The sequence below is a fragment of the Eulemur rufifrons genome, chromosome 6 (genome assembly GCF_041146395.1).
Source record: "Eulemur rufifrons isolate Redbay chromosome 6, OSU_ERuf_1, whole genome shotgun sequence".
Taxonomy (NCBI): domain Eukaryota; kingdom Metazoa; phylum Chordata; class Mammalia; order Primates; family Lemuridae; genus Eulemur; species Eulemur rufifrons.
Window position 1 is genome coordinate 29,830,921 of NC_090988.1, and position 18,014 is coordinate 29,848,934.

At 34.0% G+C, this 18,014-nt stretch overlaps 1 protein-coding gene across 2 annotated transcripts in view; it reads right to left on the reverse strand.

Annotated features, from left to right (window-relative positions):
* The window catches only part of DYNC2H1 (dynein cytoplasmic 2 heavy chain 1), a 285,364-nt gene that overhangs the window by 199,424 nt on the left and 67,926 nt on the right, over positions 1-18,014 (reverse strand). For both annotated transcript variants that reach the window (XM_069469002.1, XM_069469003.1), the window contains exons 44-51: positions 17,009-17,160; positions 15,794-15,938; positions 14,311-14,413; positions 13,637-13,804; positions 7,920-8,050; positions 5,899-6,147; positions 5,256-5,364; positions 560-673 (exon numbers count right to left, since the gene is read on the reverse strand). In XM_069469002.1, the coding sequence (XP_069325103.1) occupies positions 560-673; positions 5,256-5,364; positions 5,899-6,147; positions 7,920-8,050; positions 13,637-13,804; positions 14,311-14,413; positions 15,794-15,938; positions 17,009-17,160 (1,171 nt within the window). The remainder of the gene's footprint in view (positions 1-559; positions 674-5,255; positions 5,365-5,898; positions 6,148-7,919; positions 8,051-13,636; positions 13,805-14,310; positions 14,414-15,793; positions 15,939-17,008; positions 17,161-18,014) is intronic.

The window sequence follows — 18,014 nt, forward strand, 5'->3', positions numbered from 1 at the left end:
ATTTTGGTTAAAAAGTACTTTAAATGTGTATGTGTGTGCCCGTTAAGAAAAAGATTCAAAAGGATATTTATGAAGGATATAAGTGTAGTAATATCTATGTGATGTGATTATTGCCTCATCTTTTACGTATTTCAATTTTAGATTTCTACAGTGCATATAAAACTGTTTCTGTATTAATAAAAGGTTTAGTTTTTTTAAAAAAACTATAACATCTGGAACAATAGTTCAATAGTTCTCTCTAAGAAGAAGGTACTACAGTGGCACTAATTTTACCACATGAAAACAAAGGAAGTACAGTAAATATTCCAGAGAACATTATCACACTTTCATCATTACCCTTTGCTAAAATTTTGCTAAACTGTTTTTATTAGAGGCCAGCCTATAGGCTAGTTATGTGTTACTTTCCAAAAGCTCCACAAAAAAGACAAAGGTATAAATTACCAAATGGATCCAAATTTAAGATACCTTTGCAATCTAATGAGAAAATAAGGCAAATTAAATGGCATTTATTTCACATGAACCAGAGTTTGAATTGATTAATGAATCCTATGTCACTTACTATATGTGAAGTAATTGAAGACTGGTCCAAGAAAACCATCTTGTGAAGCTTGATTTTTAAGAGGCAACAGCAAGGGCTCTAATTCTTCAAGAGTATAGAGTCCAGGAACTTCACCTATAGAAAAAAATATTGTATTTCTTTTGAGTTTTGGCTGAATTACACTAATTCAAAATATATTTTTAATACATGAAGCTTTTTCAATTTTTGTATTAAAAATCTGCTCTTAATCTTTCTTTCCAAAAATACACAAACCCTATCACCTCTATCTGACTCACAAATCTACAGCCATAGCTTTTATTTGATAAAATTCAAACTCCTAAGCAAGCCACAAGAAAGCTCATAATCTAGCCATCTATCTGCCTTTACAGGTTCTCCCACCCTTCCTTAGACCTTGTATTCTAGCCTCAAATCTTTCATGTTCCATAAAGATAACAAAATATTCTCTCTTCCTGGAATGTATACCTATGGTCCTCCTTTGCCCCTTATCTTCCCAATAAATTGCTGTTTATCCTTTAAGATGCTACTTTGCCAACTGCCATGCCCATAAGCCTTTCCCAACTACTCATACGCTAAGTAAACCACTCTTTGCTCTCTCACATACTGTCTGAACCTATCACTGTTTAGCATTTATCATATCATTTAATAACAATTAATTACTCTTCTCTCCTGCACAATCAGGCTCTGAATTCCCAAAGGACAAATATTTGATGGCATTAATATCTAACCCTAGAAAATTCTTAAGTATCTAGAACAAAAATATTTGTTAGATGAATGAACAAATGAACTTGTACTAGAAATCAGGAGACCTAGTCCATAGGCTGCTACTGTGCAATAACATAATGAAAGGCAAATCAAAGTTGATTAAGACTACAAACATTTGATAGAAGGCCTGGACCATGTCTCATTCAGAACTATAAATCTGGTATTTAAAACCTGGCCCTACACAAAAAGATTCTTAATAAGTATTTATTAAACCAATATATTTGTAATTCACAAAAAACTATAAGATTAAGTGAAACTTCCTTTGATATACATCCAAAGCATTGCATTCACATAGGCCTCATCACAATCTGATTCCTACTTTTCTTTAGGTTCACCTAAGAGGCACTAGACCATTCCTTATCCCCCAAGCTTGTACATACTCAAACGTATGCACACATGAATCTCCTTTATATGTCTTTCTTTAAATTTCAGCTAAGCCAAAATACTGTTGATTCCCTAAATTTAGCAAAGAATGCCAGCTCTACTTACATATTACATACTTTGGGAATAAGAATTTGAAATAGAAAAAAGAAAACAAAGGCCTACTGAATACTTCCTCTGAAAAGAAACTGTCAAAATTTAACTTTACTTGTGATTTTTGCAGTTATATCTTGACAATAAAGATGAATTTATCTTAAAACAGTAATTATTGAGTTAAGACTTATCTAGATGTTTGCTCTCACAATTAAAAAATAAAAACCCTGTATATGGTCTATCAGTTTGTCAGCCACAATGAACAAGGTCTCCATCTAGTGGCAACTTAAGCAATATGCAGGAGTGTGTTTCTTAAAAATGAGAAGATGTTAGTCTATAAAACGGCCACAAACACTCTAAATCAGCTCTAGAACTACCATCTTCACTAAGCCATTACCCCACAACTATTTAACAGAAATTGATCTACCACTTGCCTACCTAGACAGTCCTAGTCTGTATTTCTCATTTGGGCACTAATGTGTAGATATCATATACATAAATTAAATGTTTTCTTTAACCAAAGCTGTTAAATTGTGAAGAAAAGACTATTTCACCTCAGAGCCTAGAATAATACAAAACAAATATTTATTAAAAACTGAGTTGAACATGTGTTCATATAACTTTTCCTCAAGTCCCTACAATGGAATCATCCATACAATTGAAAAGTTTTTAACAGGTTTATTTTGTACCGAACAAAATACTGTTGCCCAACTTTATTTTTTTTTTCAGCATATTATGGGGGTACAAAAGTTTAGGTTACATATATTGCCCTTGGCCCCCATCCCCACCCCCGAATCAGAGCTTCAAGAGTGTCCATCCCTCAGACGGTGCACGTCACACTCATTATGTATGTACACACCCATCCCCTTCCCCCCCAACATCTGCCCAACACCCGATTAATGTTATTCCTAAATGTGCTCTTAGGTGATGATCAGTGAAACCAATTTGATGGTGAGTACAAGTGGTGCTTGTTTTTCCATTCTTGGGATACTTCACTTAGTAGAATGGGTTCCAGCTCTATCCAGGAAAATATAAGAGGTGCTATATCACCATTATTTCTTATAGCTGAGTAGTGCTCCATTGTACACATATACCACATTTTATTAATCCACTCATGTATTGAAGGGCACTTGGGTTGTTTCCACATCTTTGCAATTGTGAATTGTGCTGCTACAAACATTCGAGTGCAGGCTGGGCGCGGTGGCTCACGCCTGTAATCCTAGCACTCTGGGAGGCCGAGGTGGGCGGATCGTTTGAGCTCAGGAGTTCGAGACCAGCCTGAGCAAGAGTGAGACCCCATCTCTACTAAAAATAGAAAGAAGTTATATGGACAGTTAAAAATATATATAGAAAAAATTAGCCGGGCATGGTGGCGCATGCCTGTAGTCCCAGCTACTCGGGAGGCTGAGACAGGAGGATCGCTTGCGCTCAGGAGTTTGAGGTTGCTGTGAGCTAGGCTAACGCCACGGCACTCACTCTAGCCTGGGCAACAGAGTGAGACTCTGTCTCAAAAAAAAAAAAAAAAAAACAAAAACAAAAAACAAAACATTCGAGTGCAGATGTCTTTTTTATAGAATGTCTTTTGTTCTTTTGGGTAAATACTCAGTAATGGGATTGCTGGATCAAATGGTAGGTCTACTTGTATCCGTTTAAGGTATCTCCAAATTGCTTTCCACAGAGGTTGCACTAGTTTGCAGTCCCACCAGCAGTGTATGAGTTTTCCTATCTCTCCGCATCCACGCCAACATTTATTGTTACGGGACTTATTGATAAAGGTCATTCTCACTGGAGATAAGTGATATCTCATTGTGGTTTTGATTTGCATTTCCCTGATGATTAGAAATATTGAGTATTTGTTCATACGTTTGTTGGCCATTCTTCTGTCTTCTTTTGAAAAGTTTCTGTTCATGTCCTTTGCCCACTTTTTGATAGGGTTGTTTGACTTTTTTCTTGCTGATTTTCCTGAGTTCTAAATAGATTCTAGTTATCAGCCCTTTATCGGATGTGTAGGATGTGAAAATTTTTTCCCATTCTGTAGATTGTCTGTTTGCTCTCATGACAGTTTCTTTGGCTGTGAAGAAGCTTTCTACTAACAGTGCTTACTCATAAAGAGATTGTAATAAACTTCATAAATTCTTCAGAAAAGGAAGAAATATAGGATTTTGCAGATGTCTTCTCCAGGAAAACACCAAGAATGTCAGGTGACACGACAGACAACAGGAGAGCACCACAATTTGCTGGGGATGGAGCCATGGAAGAATAGGTAAAGCCCAAGAGCTATTCAAGAATCAGGCAATGGTTCTTAACTCAGCTTGCGGAAAATCAATTAGGGAACCTTAATGGTCAAATGCCACCCCCACAAAGAATCCAAAGATTCTAATTTAATGGGTTTAAGGTGGTAGCAAAGAATTAGTTTTTAGGTTTTTTTTCTAATTTTCCAGGTGATTCTAATATACAATTAGGATTGAGAAATGCTAGGGAACAGAAATCCATAGTGCTTGGTGGTGTATCTTGGTGGGGAGGGAACAAGACTGAAGTCAGTTAAGTCAGTGGGGCAAAATGTAAGTAATGATTTTCAAACAATAAATATCTTGAAAAAACAAAACAGTAAATATTTCTACAATCCATAAAATTCCATAAATATAGAAAACTCACACACTAGCCATAAATTTCTACCAAGTGTTTGGATTAATGTAGGCCTCTTTCAAAAGATAGTTTTCTATTATACAAATGTATACTTAATGTACTTACAAGTTCCATTTTTCCTTAAAAATAAAAATAGTTTTAATTTCTTCTTTTAAAAAATGAGATTACTTACTACTTGATTTGTTTTATTCAATTAAAGAAGAAGAAAGGGCATTTTTCTAGGTTAATGAATACAGATATAATCCAGATACATGAAATATGAGCACTAATGTATATAATACTGTGGAATTTTATATACCTGGAATATATCTGTATTCATATATCCATACTAAGGCCATGCCATAATTATACAACCATTCCACTACTGATAGAGAGAGAGGTTCTATCAAACTTTTTGTGATTACAAATTATACTACATATTCTCTTACGTACTAGTTCTTTTATTTCTGTGGGTTAAATTCCTATGGATAGTAGAATGCTAAATCAAAAGGTAAGGCATAATTTTTAATAAGTACTGGTTCATAACTTTCCCAAAGGTTATAACAGATAGCAACACACCAGAGGTATGAGAGGGCCGATTTTTCTGCATATTCATCAATATCCAATATTAACAATAATTTTAATATAATTCCCTAATTTTTGGTTTTATAAAAATGGAGTTTCTCAATTCTCCTGCTATCAGCATGTTTACCTCATGTCACCTTAGTAAGAACTATGGCAAGAGTTCTCTCAAAGTAAATTTTATACAAGATAATTTTACTTAAATAATTTTTACATTATTTTTATTTTTTTAAAATAGAAACCATTCACTTGCCTGAGGACAGAAGGCTATTGATCATCTCCAAAAATGTAGGATGTACAAACTGGTAATCCTCAAGAAGTAAAACTACCTGCTGTGCTTCAATTCCTGCAAGATGTAGCACCTACAAAATAAGAAAACATTTTCAGTAACCTTTAAGTATTTTTGGTACAGTTAAAAATCATCATTCTAGATGTAAAGTATATCACTATCATGAATTTATTTATTTATCTTTGAGTAATCAAAATTAAAAGGCAAACTTTAGCCATATAGTTTAGAAAGTAAATCCAAACAATAAATAAATAAATACTATTTCGGGGAAATTTTAATTATTTTATAGCTAGGACATTAAAGTAAAAACTGAAAGTTCTTTTTTATATATACCCACATATTTCCTATGTAAATTCCTTCCTTTTGTTTATTATTCATGTTCATTTAACATGCCATAACTTGGGTACCTGGGTCCTAGAAACCGTAATAGGAATCTCTGTCCTATCTATAAATAAAAATACAATTTTCTAATAATCATAGGAAAAATAATAACCAAAATTAAAATAAAGACTTGTATATCAGCAGAACTAAAGGTCTTAAAAGATGTTTAGAATAATAACTAATGTGATTTTAAATATCACAAAACAAAAGATAGTGAGCAACTCACATGTTTGAGATCATTTTTGAACTGCTTCAGTTCGTATCCTCTGGAAATCTTTGGAGAAAACAGCACTGCACTGTGCATATGGCTGACTAAAGAAGTGATGGTCCGACGGCCTACACCACTGCGTCCTGCTAACAGCAGTGAACCTCCAGGGAAACTCAGCACTCTATCTATCCTAGACATATACTCCAGGACTTCTTGGAAAAGTAAAATATTTAAATTCTGGTTATCTCGTCCATAATGAATCAGACCCTTTTAAAAAATCACAAAGAATATTTTATAGCTAATATAAGCCCTAATACAAAATAAAATGTTACTTATCTAGATTAAAATATTATATTTTGATACATTCAAGAAAAGAAGTGACTGCATGTCATCTCACACCCAATATTTTATTTAGGTAGTAATCCAGCTTTATTGGTACTCTCTAAGGAAAAACTCGTATGATGTCAAACAAGTTCAAAGGCCCACGAAAAATCAGTAAATTTTGGACATTAATATAACTAAGTAAAAGCAGTGTGAGATAGTAAGTTAATTACAAAAACTTTAAACTCTCAGCCGGGCATGGTGGCTCACACCTGTAATCCTAGCACTCTGGGAGGCCGAGGCGGGTGGATCGCTTGAGGTCAGGAGTTCGAGACCAGCCTGAGCAAGAGCGAGACCCCGTCTCTACTAAAAATAGAAAGAAATTATATGGACAACTAAAAATATATATAGAAAAAATTAGCTGGGCATGGTGGCACATGCCTGTAGTCCCAGCTCCTCAGGAGGCTGAGGCAGTAGGATCGCTTAAGCCCAGGAGTTTGAGGTTGCTGTGAGCTAGGCTGATGCCACGGCACTCACTCTAGCCCGGGCAACAGAGCGAGACTCTGTCTCAAAAAAAAAAAAAAAAAACAAACTTTAAAATCTCTCAAATTTTATTAGTTGTTATGAACAATGCATACAGACCATGAAAAAACCTCAGAATGCTAGAAAACTAATGCCTAAAAAAAATCTTTGGTGAATGCTTGCTCTTTTGCACCACTAGGGAATAAATTAAAAGCCCACACAGATACCATGCCTTGGCAGCGGTCCCCAACATTTTTAGCACCAGGGACCAGTTCCATGAAAGATAATTTTTGCACGGACTAGGGGGAAGGTGGGGAAGCAGAGCTCAGGCAGTGATGCAAGTGATGGGGAAGCAGCCCACCACCCACCTCCTACTGTGGGCCACACCCCCAGCCACCCCCATTCCTAAGTTCCATGGAAGACAATTTTTCCAAGGACTGGGGGTTAGAGGGGCGCAGTGGCAGTGCTCTGCCGCCTGGTCCCTAACAGTGGATTGGAGATCTCAGTAATAGAGCGCAGGAAGGGAGAAACAATATTTAGACTTCAGATGCTTAAAAACTTTCAACATTCCCAAACTTTGCAATATCTGTTCCAGGAAAATCAATCAGTTTACCAGACCATGAAAAAACTTTTTCTGATATAAAGTTCACACTAAATTTCAATATAAATATTAATTTTTAAAGCAATCGTATGTAATACTGTTTCTTCTTTTTATTATAACTAAATTTAAAAAAGAAAAAAAAGACAATCTCTAGGACTCTCAAAGTTTTAGTGGATCAGAGGCATCAACATCCTCTGGGAGTCTGTTAGAAATGTGGACTCTCTAGGCCTGCATTTGATTCTCAAGAGATGGGACTCAGGAATATGCACACTTTCCAGTTCTCCAAGTGATTCTAATGCCCACTAAAGTTTGACACCCACTGCTCTAGGATGATTTCCTGATTATTAAGCCTCATTAATATTTCCAAAATCAGATACCTTCTCTCAAAATGCATCTTAATAATTTTATACATATCTATGTAAGTACATGTATACTAGTCACTCCTGCCACAATGGACTAAATTCCAAAAGATAAGAACAAGTTTTTTCTATTCTATGATCGATCATCCCAATGTACTCAAAATATTTGCAATAAATATTTTTAAAATGACAATAAATGACCAATTCCTAATTCAAATTCATGATTTGCATTATACCTTTTTAATAACATCCTTGAGATCTGCTGAGTTTAGTTTTCCAAGTGGTTTTCCATGTGGAGGTAGTGGTTGCCCTGGGGCTGTCCTTGCTCCTGAATTATGTCGGGCTCCCCATGTAACATAGAAACTATCTGTAGAAACAAAAGATATTTTTGTTTTATATGCATTGTTAATAGGAAAATCAACAAATGCATAGCTTACTAAATTATTATTAACTTAATCAGTCCAAATAAGATTATCCCCAGAAAGAAAAACAAATTACTTTAAAGCATGCCTTAGAAAGTCAGATACAGAAATTTTCAACTGCATATCAAACTCTACCTAAGAAGTGACTGATGGTATCCCTAGTGTATATTCCATCTCCTCGTTTCTTTCTCCAAAATGAACTGGCTTCCTTCTACCTTCCTCCTACTCTTCCCCTTTTATTCTCAGTTTGTCCTATATTTCCCTTCTCCTTCTTCAGAATCTACATAAAATTTGTAAATTAAAAATAACTTACATAAAATTGGCAAATAAATCTAAAAACTCTACTTGAGAAAAAACATAGATGTACCATGAAGAACTCTAAAATAAAAGAAAAACTAACAACAAATTTTTAATTAAAAAACAAAAATTCCCCAAACTTCCCTTACACTTATCTATAGCAGTGTTCCTGCCGCCATACAAGGAAAATCTATTCACCATTCTATTGAACCTTTCCCCTCCCAACTCTTCTGGGAGACTATTCCATCAAGTATTCCCCTTGTCACATGCTCATCTCTACACTTTCCTAACATAACAACCTTACCTTCCCTAGACCCAAGCTACTTCATTTTCCTCTTCTTTCCTTCATCATCACATTTCTTACATTATTTTCTATCTGTAGAGATCACTAAACTAAAACTCTTATTTGGGAACAACAATGCAGCCCTAATCTCCAAATCCAAATCTTCTTTGCAGTCTTTAGTCCAACATGAATTTTATGCATCTCCTTGAAGTTTTTCCCTTGCATCTACATGACTTTACTCACCAAGACACACCACTACTCCTTTTCAGTTTTCTGCTTATCCCTTATATATTGATGTTCCCCTGGATCCAAATTTGGCCTTCTATTTTTTTAATTCTAAAAAGTCCCCTTTATTTATATAATCTTTTTTATGGCTTAAATTATCATATTTATATATACATATATATAATTATATAACAAAAACTCATCCACTACTTCTCTCTAGAGCAAGTCTCCTAAGCTCTAGGCTAGTCCCATGCTTTCAATTTTTAATAGACATATAATTCATGCATTCATTCATTCAACACATCTTTTGAGGCCGGGCGCGGTGGCTCACGCCTGTAATCCTAGCACTCTGGGAGGCCGAGGTGGGCGGATCATTTGAGCTCAGGAGTTCGAGACCAGCCTGAGCAAGAGTGAGACCCCATCTCTACTAAAAATAGAAAGAAATTATATGGACAGCTAAAAATATATATAGAAAAAATTAGCCAGGCATGGTGGCACATGCCTATAGTCCCAGCTACTCGGGAGGCTGAGGCAATAGGATCGCTTGAGCCCAGGAGTTTGCGGTTGCTGTGAGCTAGGCTGACGCCATGGCACTCACTCTAGCCTGGGCAACAAAGTGAGACTCTGTCTCAAAAAAAAAAAAAAAACACATCTTTTGAGCACTTGTGTTTAACCAATGTACTTTCTGCTTGAGATAAGTATTGAAAAGATAAACATGATTCCTACCCTCAAAGATTACAACCTCTCTGTAGATTTCCAAAAGACACTCAAAAAGCTTACAAACATTCAAATACATACAAAAAATTAAATTATTATCTTTATGTCTCATCATTTCTCACCTGGACTATCGCAGTAGCCTCTTATCTTGTATCCCTGCTATAAGTCTCTACCTCTTCAAGTATATTCTCACTGTTACTAGAGTAACACATACAAAAACAAAACCAGATTGTGCCAAACCACTCCAATATCACATATAGCTTTCCTCCACTCCCTTAAAAAAAAGAAAGAAAATCTTCTAATGGTGGCCCTTTGCACTGACCGGGTGACTCTCCTATCTGACTCTGTGCTATACACTCTAGCTTTCTCTGCCTCTGTTTCTTTGCATATTCTTTTTCCCTTGTCTGAAGTACCCTTCACTTACTATATTCATCCTTTAAAAGACAGTTTGACCACTTATAATCATTTTAAATAATTAAAAATTTAGATATAAACTTAACAAAACGTGCAGGATTTGAATGATGAAATCTGAAGATCTAAATAGACTAAATAAACGGAGAGAATTGGAAAACTCAACGTAATAATGATGTCAATTCTTCCCAAACCAATACACAGATTTAGTACAAATCCTATCAAAATCCCAGCAACAATAGATATGGAAAAGATTATTCTAAACTTTATATGGAAAGGCAAAGGAACTGAAATAGCTAAAACAATTCAGAGAAATATACCTTATACAAATAGGAGGAATCAGTCTATCCAATTTCAAGACTTATATAATAGCTGCAGTAATAAAAACAGTGTGGTGGCAAAAGGACAGACACATAAATCAATGGAACAGAATGGAGAACTCAGACATAGAACCACATTACTAATTGTTGACAAAGGTAGAAAAGCAATTCAGGCAGAAAGACAGCCTTTTTCAACAAATGGTGCTGGAGCAAGTGGACATTCATAGGTAAAAAAAATTGAATCTTGACCTAAGTCTCATTTCTTATACAGAAGTTAAGTAAAAATGGACCATTGACTCAAATGTAAAACACAAAACGATAAAACTTTTGGGAAAAAACACAGGAGAAAATCTTCAGGATCTAAGACTAGACAAAGAATCCTTAAACTTTACATTAAAAGATCCTTAAAAGGAAAAATTTATAGGTTAGACTTCACAAAATTAAAAACTTTTTATCTTTGAAAGACCTTGTTAAGAGGATGAAGAGACAAGCTACAAAGAGGGAGAATATATTTGCAAACCATATATCCAACAAAAACTAGTATCTATTAATACAATATATTAATATAAATATCCTCAAAGCTCAACAGTAAAAAACCAAATAATCCAATTCAAAATGGGCAAAAGACAAGAGACATTTCACCAAAGAGAATATACAGATCGCAAATAAGTACATGAAAAGACGTTGAACTTCATTGGCCATTAGCAAAATGCAAATTAAAACCATAATGACATATCAATACACACTTATCAGAATGGCTAATATGAAAAATAGTGACAATGCCAAATGCTGGCAAGGGTGAGCAGAAATTGCCACTCTAGAAAATAGTTAGGCAGCTGCTTAAAAAACTAAGTGTACAAGTACCATACAATCTTGCAATTGCACTCGTAAGCATTTACCCTAGAGGAATAAAAATGTTCACACAAAAACCTGTACATGACTATTTATAGCAGGTTTACTCCTAATAGCCAAAGACTGAAAACAACCCAGATGTCCTTCAATAGATGAATGGTTAAAGAAACAGTGGTACATCCATACAGTGGAATACATATTCAGCAATAAAAAGGAACAAAATATTGAAACACACAACAATCTGCAAGTATCTCCAGAGAATTACGTTGAGTGAAAATAACATTCTTCAAATGACAAAATTAAAGAAATAAAGGTGGTTTCCAGTGGGTGGGAGAAAAGTGGAAGTGATTACAAAAGGGCAACATGCTAGATCCCATAGTAATAAAAATGTTCTATAACTTAACTATATTGATATCAATAACCTGGTTGTGATGTTGTACTGTAATTTGGCCAGATGTTAACATTGGGGAAAACCAGGTAAAATGTGCATGTGGTCTCTCTGTATTAATTCTTACAACTGCATGTGAATCTACAATAATCTCAAAAGAAAAAATTTAATTTAAAAAAGTTTCAACGTAACTTCCTCAAAAAAGAATTTCTATCTCTTCTGCAACTTTATTATCTTTTATGCCAAACATATTCAGAAAAGTTATACTAATTATAAAACATTTCATACTTTATTGCAATTACCACTTTAACCATCTATTTTCACACATCCTTGTGGCATCTAAACATACTGGCAACAGATATCACTGTAAGCAAGGACTTTCATATCTGTTTCTGCCATTAGATTACAAGCTTCTTGAGGGCAATGATGTATCTAGTTTTTTTTTTATGTATCCAAGATTAAGTGTTCTTAAAAAACTAATCTTTCACTATGTGAAAATCCTACGTACCTAGATCTAACATATGTCAAACCTGTGTTTTTAAAAAACCCTCTACTGAAAAGCAAAGTACAAAAAAGGGCACATATTATTGAGTTTCACATAGGGGTCTCTGAAAGATACCAAACTCTACAGGATTCAATAAGGTACCAATACTGTCTAATGTCCAAAGGATATGCCACTTTCTTTGCAAGAAGAGACACTACTGAGTCAATTTTCAGATTGAGAAAGATGGCACCATTTAAGAACCAAAGCCTCTCCACACTAAGTCATGAAGACTACAGGCCATAATGACATAAACCCTCACTAAAAACCAAGCCAACTCTAGAATATTATCAGGCTTCTGTAAGCATTTCATCCTGCCTGAGGCTCTCTTAAACTCATTTCCTGACTCCAAAACTCTGACAGCACATAGAAAATTCCTCTGTCAATCTCAACATCCTTTCCACCATGTAATTATAGCCCTGAGAACACTATCAAATTTAGGAATGTACAATATATAGAATGTATTATATATTTTTGAAGCCTAGCTTTATACTAGGCTTCAGTCTAAAAGAATAAACATGTTTTATAGACTAAAAGCAATTTTCTTAGGAAATATTTCCATATTGGGGTCTTCTTTTATCAAGGACCCTTTCACCATGATTTTCATATTACATGCATTACTCCCACAGCAGTTTTCAAAATGCAAATTGGTTATCAAGCAGTAATAGTTGCAAATACAACACAGTTGCTTTATCTGAATGGCGTTATACTTTCTTTACCATAACAAAAGATGAAGCTGGTAACAAGAATATGTAAGAGTTCTGTGTTAATGATATCAGGGGTAGTGACAGAAATAAGAATGGCCATTACTCTTAAGCAAAAGGTCATTATAATCAAATATGGATTTTCTCAATGATCTTTAAAAGTTTCATACATACATAACTTTTTAAAAATTTTTTTATTAAAATAAATTTTTTTTTTTTTTTTTTTTTAAGAGACAGAATCTCACTCTTTTGCCCAGGCTGGAATGTAGTGGTGCAATCATAGCTCGCTATGATCTCCAGCTCCTGTGTATAAACGATCTTCTGCCCCAGCCTCCCAATTAGTTCAGACTACAGATGTGTGCCATCATGCCCAGCTAATTTTTTTGTTTTTTTGTAGAGATAGGGTCTATGTTGTCCAGGCTGGTCTTGAACTCCTGGCCTCAAGCGATCTTCCTGCCTCAGCGATCCTCCTGCCTCAGCCTCCCAAAGTGCTGGGATTACAGGCATGAGCCTCTGAGCCCAGCCTATTGAAATAATTTTGCATTGCAAATATAAAGCAGTATGGCCTGAACTTCTGTTTTACAAGAAGAAAATTATTTTCATTATATTTTGTTTGGAACATAGTTACTGAAATCTAGCAAAAAAGACTGAGCAGTTCTTTATGGAAAAAAATAATATTAAAATTATCCACAGTTTTTATTTGTTTAGACATGCAAAATCACACCATGGGTAAGAAAAATAACTTTAAAGTTCTCATAGCAATCATATATTTACATAAACTCTATTATATTACCTGCCATATTGTCTAATATATCTGAGCCCCAATCTCCTTGAAACACCGATGTTAAAATGTTGTCAAATAAATGAAGTTCTTTTGCACCAACAATTTTGTCACGAAATAAGCGCCGTGCTTCATATGCTACAATTTCTAACACATAATCTAGTGGATGGTTTGAGGATCCTAAAAAAGGCAAAATTTTCTTTAATTGTAATAAAACTCAAAGGATTTAAAAATGATCCATTTAATAAAATATTAGAAAGAAATATAGAGTAGGAATCTACATACCATAATTTTGGCATCAGATAAATAGAAGAAAAGGAAAAAGAGTTAAAATTCATTTTGTTAATGAGTCGGTACATTTTTGTGATCACTTAAAGGCTACATTAAACACTATCAAGTCTAGTTGCTTAAGAAAAATATCAATTCCAGAAAGTATATTAAACATGTTTTGAGTACAAAGAATAATGATTTCTTTTTTCCCAAAATCAGTTTTTAAGAGTGATAATCATACAAAGTTTGAAAGAAGAAATACATTATTTTAATAGTAATATTTAAATTTAATAGTAATATAATTTTCAAAATATAATTACTGTTATAATACTCATTTAACATATCTATTACAAATAAAATATACATCATAAATGTGCATACATACACACACACAAAGATACACTAGCAAAACTTACCTCCTTCTAAATCATATCTGAATAAACCAAGAACCCACTGGGTAAGAATGCAAGGAGTAAAGAAATAGTGACTATAATCATCAACTGTAAATTTGGCCCGCACCTAAAAAAGAAAATATAGTAAGTAATCTTTCTACTTTCTTAAATTGATAAGCTATAAATTTTTCAGTAATCTTGGACTCAGAGGAATGCCAATTTCTACCTGTGGGTGGAACTGTATTTCAATATAACTGATATCATTAGCTATCCTTTTATTATACTTTATGCACTTAAAAACACTATTCTAAGAAGGGCTCATAGGCTTCAACAACTGGCCAAAGTTTGGCCAAAAAAAAAAAAAATGTTGAAAAGCCTTGCTAAAGAAAGGAATTCAGGAAAAACTAACCTAACCTTTATAAAGTGATGGTGGCAATTCCAAGGACTCACAGGTCTAGGTAAGAATCATTTTCTGATGGTGGGAACCACAGAGCTATCTTACGTTTAAGAAGAAGTCAGTGAACAAAGTGCTCCTCAATATGTAACCAGTGAAGAGCCTATTCCTTCCTTTCTATGGACAGAGCCATTGCTCTAATTTTGATCTTGATCATTTAACATATGAATTAATTTTTTTAAAGTAATTTGCTGCTTTCTAACTTATCTGCCCCACTTTTACTCCAGTACTACCAAAAGCATCTTCTGCAAGCACTTCCATAACTTGCAAATGCTATTCTCTTTATCTGGGAGGAAGACCTTTCTTCATCTCCAGCCACTTTGTACATTTCTATTCATTTTTCAAAACTCAGATCAAATTTTACCTCCTAAACAACTACCATATACAACAAAATTATTTACCCTCTCCTCTGTGCTATCTCTGTAACTTGGACATACTATTATTACATTTATCACTCTACATTAATGGATTATTTATAAGACTCAGTCCTTCAATAGACTGTGAACTTCCAGAGAAGAGACTCAGTCATATGTGCATCCCTAGGACTACCACTGGCAAGAGAAGGTACTCAATAAATGTCTTGTGCATCCTCAAAGCCTATTTTCAAGTATCTTCCCCACTTTATCAAGGAAGAATACTTTAGACATTTCCTCACAGGCAGCAGGAAAGAAATAAACATTAAAGACTACTCTCATGTTTGAAGAAGACTAGAAGACAGAAACTGATAGAAGTTAGGAGAAAGATCTGGTTTTGGAAATAAGATGAACTCCATTCTAAATATGCTAAATTTTAGCTGACAACAGACTAACTATCCACCACAAATCCATTCATTCAACAAATATTTATTGAGCTCCTATTAGAAACTGTGCCATGGATACAATAGTGCAAAAGGCACACACAGCAGCCGTCCTCACAGAGCTTATGGTCTAGTAGAAAAATCTAATAAACAATAGGAACGTAAAGCCTGAGCATCAACACAGAAGTCACGATTAAAGGTTCCCTTTGAGGTTGATACCAGAGGACATGAAAACTATAATATAAATGCATATATACCTGTTCATACACTTGTACCATAGATCCTGCCAAGAGATAAATTTTTGATGAAGAACCCCAAATAGAATGATTCTTCAGATTTTTATGTAGAACTGGTTCCAAATAGGCTCCATATATTGTTTGTAATTGCTCTCTTTCTGGGTAACTAAAAAAGGACAAATAAGAAAGAAGAAAGTTAAAATAAATCAATATTCTAAACTATTATTTCATTGTTAAGTTACAGCAGTGGTTTTCAAACTGTGCTGCTCTGACACCTAGATACCTCTGAGGCTTACCACCAAGGGATAAGGCCAGGCTCAAGTTTTCTATTCTCACTTCAACCCAATTTGATCCCAAAGTATCTACTATCAAATGCTGGGGGTCCTAGAAGAGGACTCCAAAAAAATTGTTTAAAAACATTATCATTTAAAAACCACTGATCTTTAGAAAGGCCAAAAGGAAAATTTTACTTTAAAAAAAGCATTTTAAATTAAGTATAGCCTGTACACAGGGCAGTAATCCACCTCAGAGCTATAAAAGTAGAACCAATACAGCAAATAAAAATCAACCCGTTTTTCCCAAACCAAAATTTATTTCAATACAGGATAATTAATGGCAGGAACACTTTTGAAAGAAAAATGTTAATTGATGGGGTAAAATTAGCATGAAAGCATATAAAGAAGGTTTTGTAATATTCAAATATTTGTAATATAATATTTGTATGTTCAATATAAACAGAGGAGACAGTGCCATAACCAGAAAATTTGGGAGTCCTTGTAAAAATTATGGACCATGTAGATAGATAGATAGATAGATATATTAGGATTGATGCCACCAGCCATTAAAATGACCTATCTCTCCCTTGTTCAGATTTAAATTATCTTTTTGGTTATCTTCATAAAATTTGATAGTATTTTTGTTTTATGAACCACATAAAATATTTAAATCTAAAATTCACCATTCAGATTCCTGATATTGACATTTCAGAACAGGGGCTATACAAAACAGTTCTATTTCTTTATGTATTTCAAATAAATAAGATGCTTTGATTAAAGCCTTTATCACACTAAATTACCTATATTTTGGGAAGGGTAGGAAAAAATTTCAGAGCTTAAGTTTGACCATTTTTATATTCTATGTTTTAAAGAAGTATCATTAACTGCTACCTTTAGTAAAATGCAATTATATATGATGTTTCCTCAAATTAAAAAGAATTTTAAACATTAAAATACATACTCTATAGCACAAAGACGAACAATAGAAGTAAATCTGGTAGTAAGCTTGTGTCTTCCCAGTCTTCCTCCAGCTGACATAGAAGCCACAATCTGAACATTTTCTAAACCAACCCATTCCAAGTTTTCATCATAAAATCCTTGATATGTCAATACCTATTTGAAAACAAATATATTTCAAATGTTTTATTCTTAAGATTTTCTAATAATGATAAAAGATATTGTTGCCTAAGTTTCAATTATTTCCAAACATAATCATCATCTTCTGCCTAACTCAAGAATTTAAGATTGAAATGTCTTTTAAATTCCTATACCATTAAAAAATACTGTTCAAATCTCTGTGTTCTATTAATGTTAGCTAAATTATCCTAGTTTTTAAAATGCTTCTTTCTCCAATAAACACCATAATTCAGATATTATAAAAGTATTAGCAATTATCAAAAAAAGTAAAAAGTCAGGATAAACATAAGGAAATTTTTTTCTATAAATATTTCATTATATTCTGCAGCTAAACAGTAAAGTTAAATTTCGACCTACATAAATGGGCATAATAAGCTGTAAGAATTTAAAGTTACTATTAATTATAAGATGTAAATAACACAAAGGGAAAAAAAATCTTTCACACTGACTGAGAATATATAATCTCAAATCCTTATATAGGCAAAGAGGGAGACTAAAGAGCTAACACAGCCAGAGAAAATGCACGACACTAAGTGTAACTGCTGTCAGTAGAATGCATACTTTAAAAAATGAAGGAAAAATTCCCCAAACTCCAACATCATCCCCAGCTTCTGCTTTCCTCCTTGTTTAAGCAATAAAGGACAGGTAATAGATGTAGAGTAAAGGCTGTTTCTATTCTCCATGTCATATATCATCTTGATGTAATACTAACTTTTAAAGGGAGGAAAATCAAAAAAGGTAGAACTGGAACAAGATTAAAATGCTTCAAGAGTTTAATTTCCATGACACATCCAGATAAAATTGGCCCTGAAGGAGGAAAGCAGATTTTC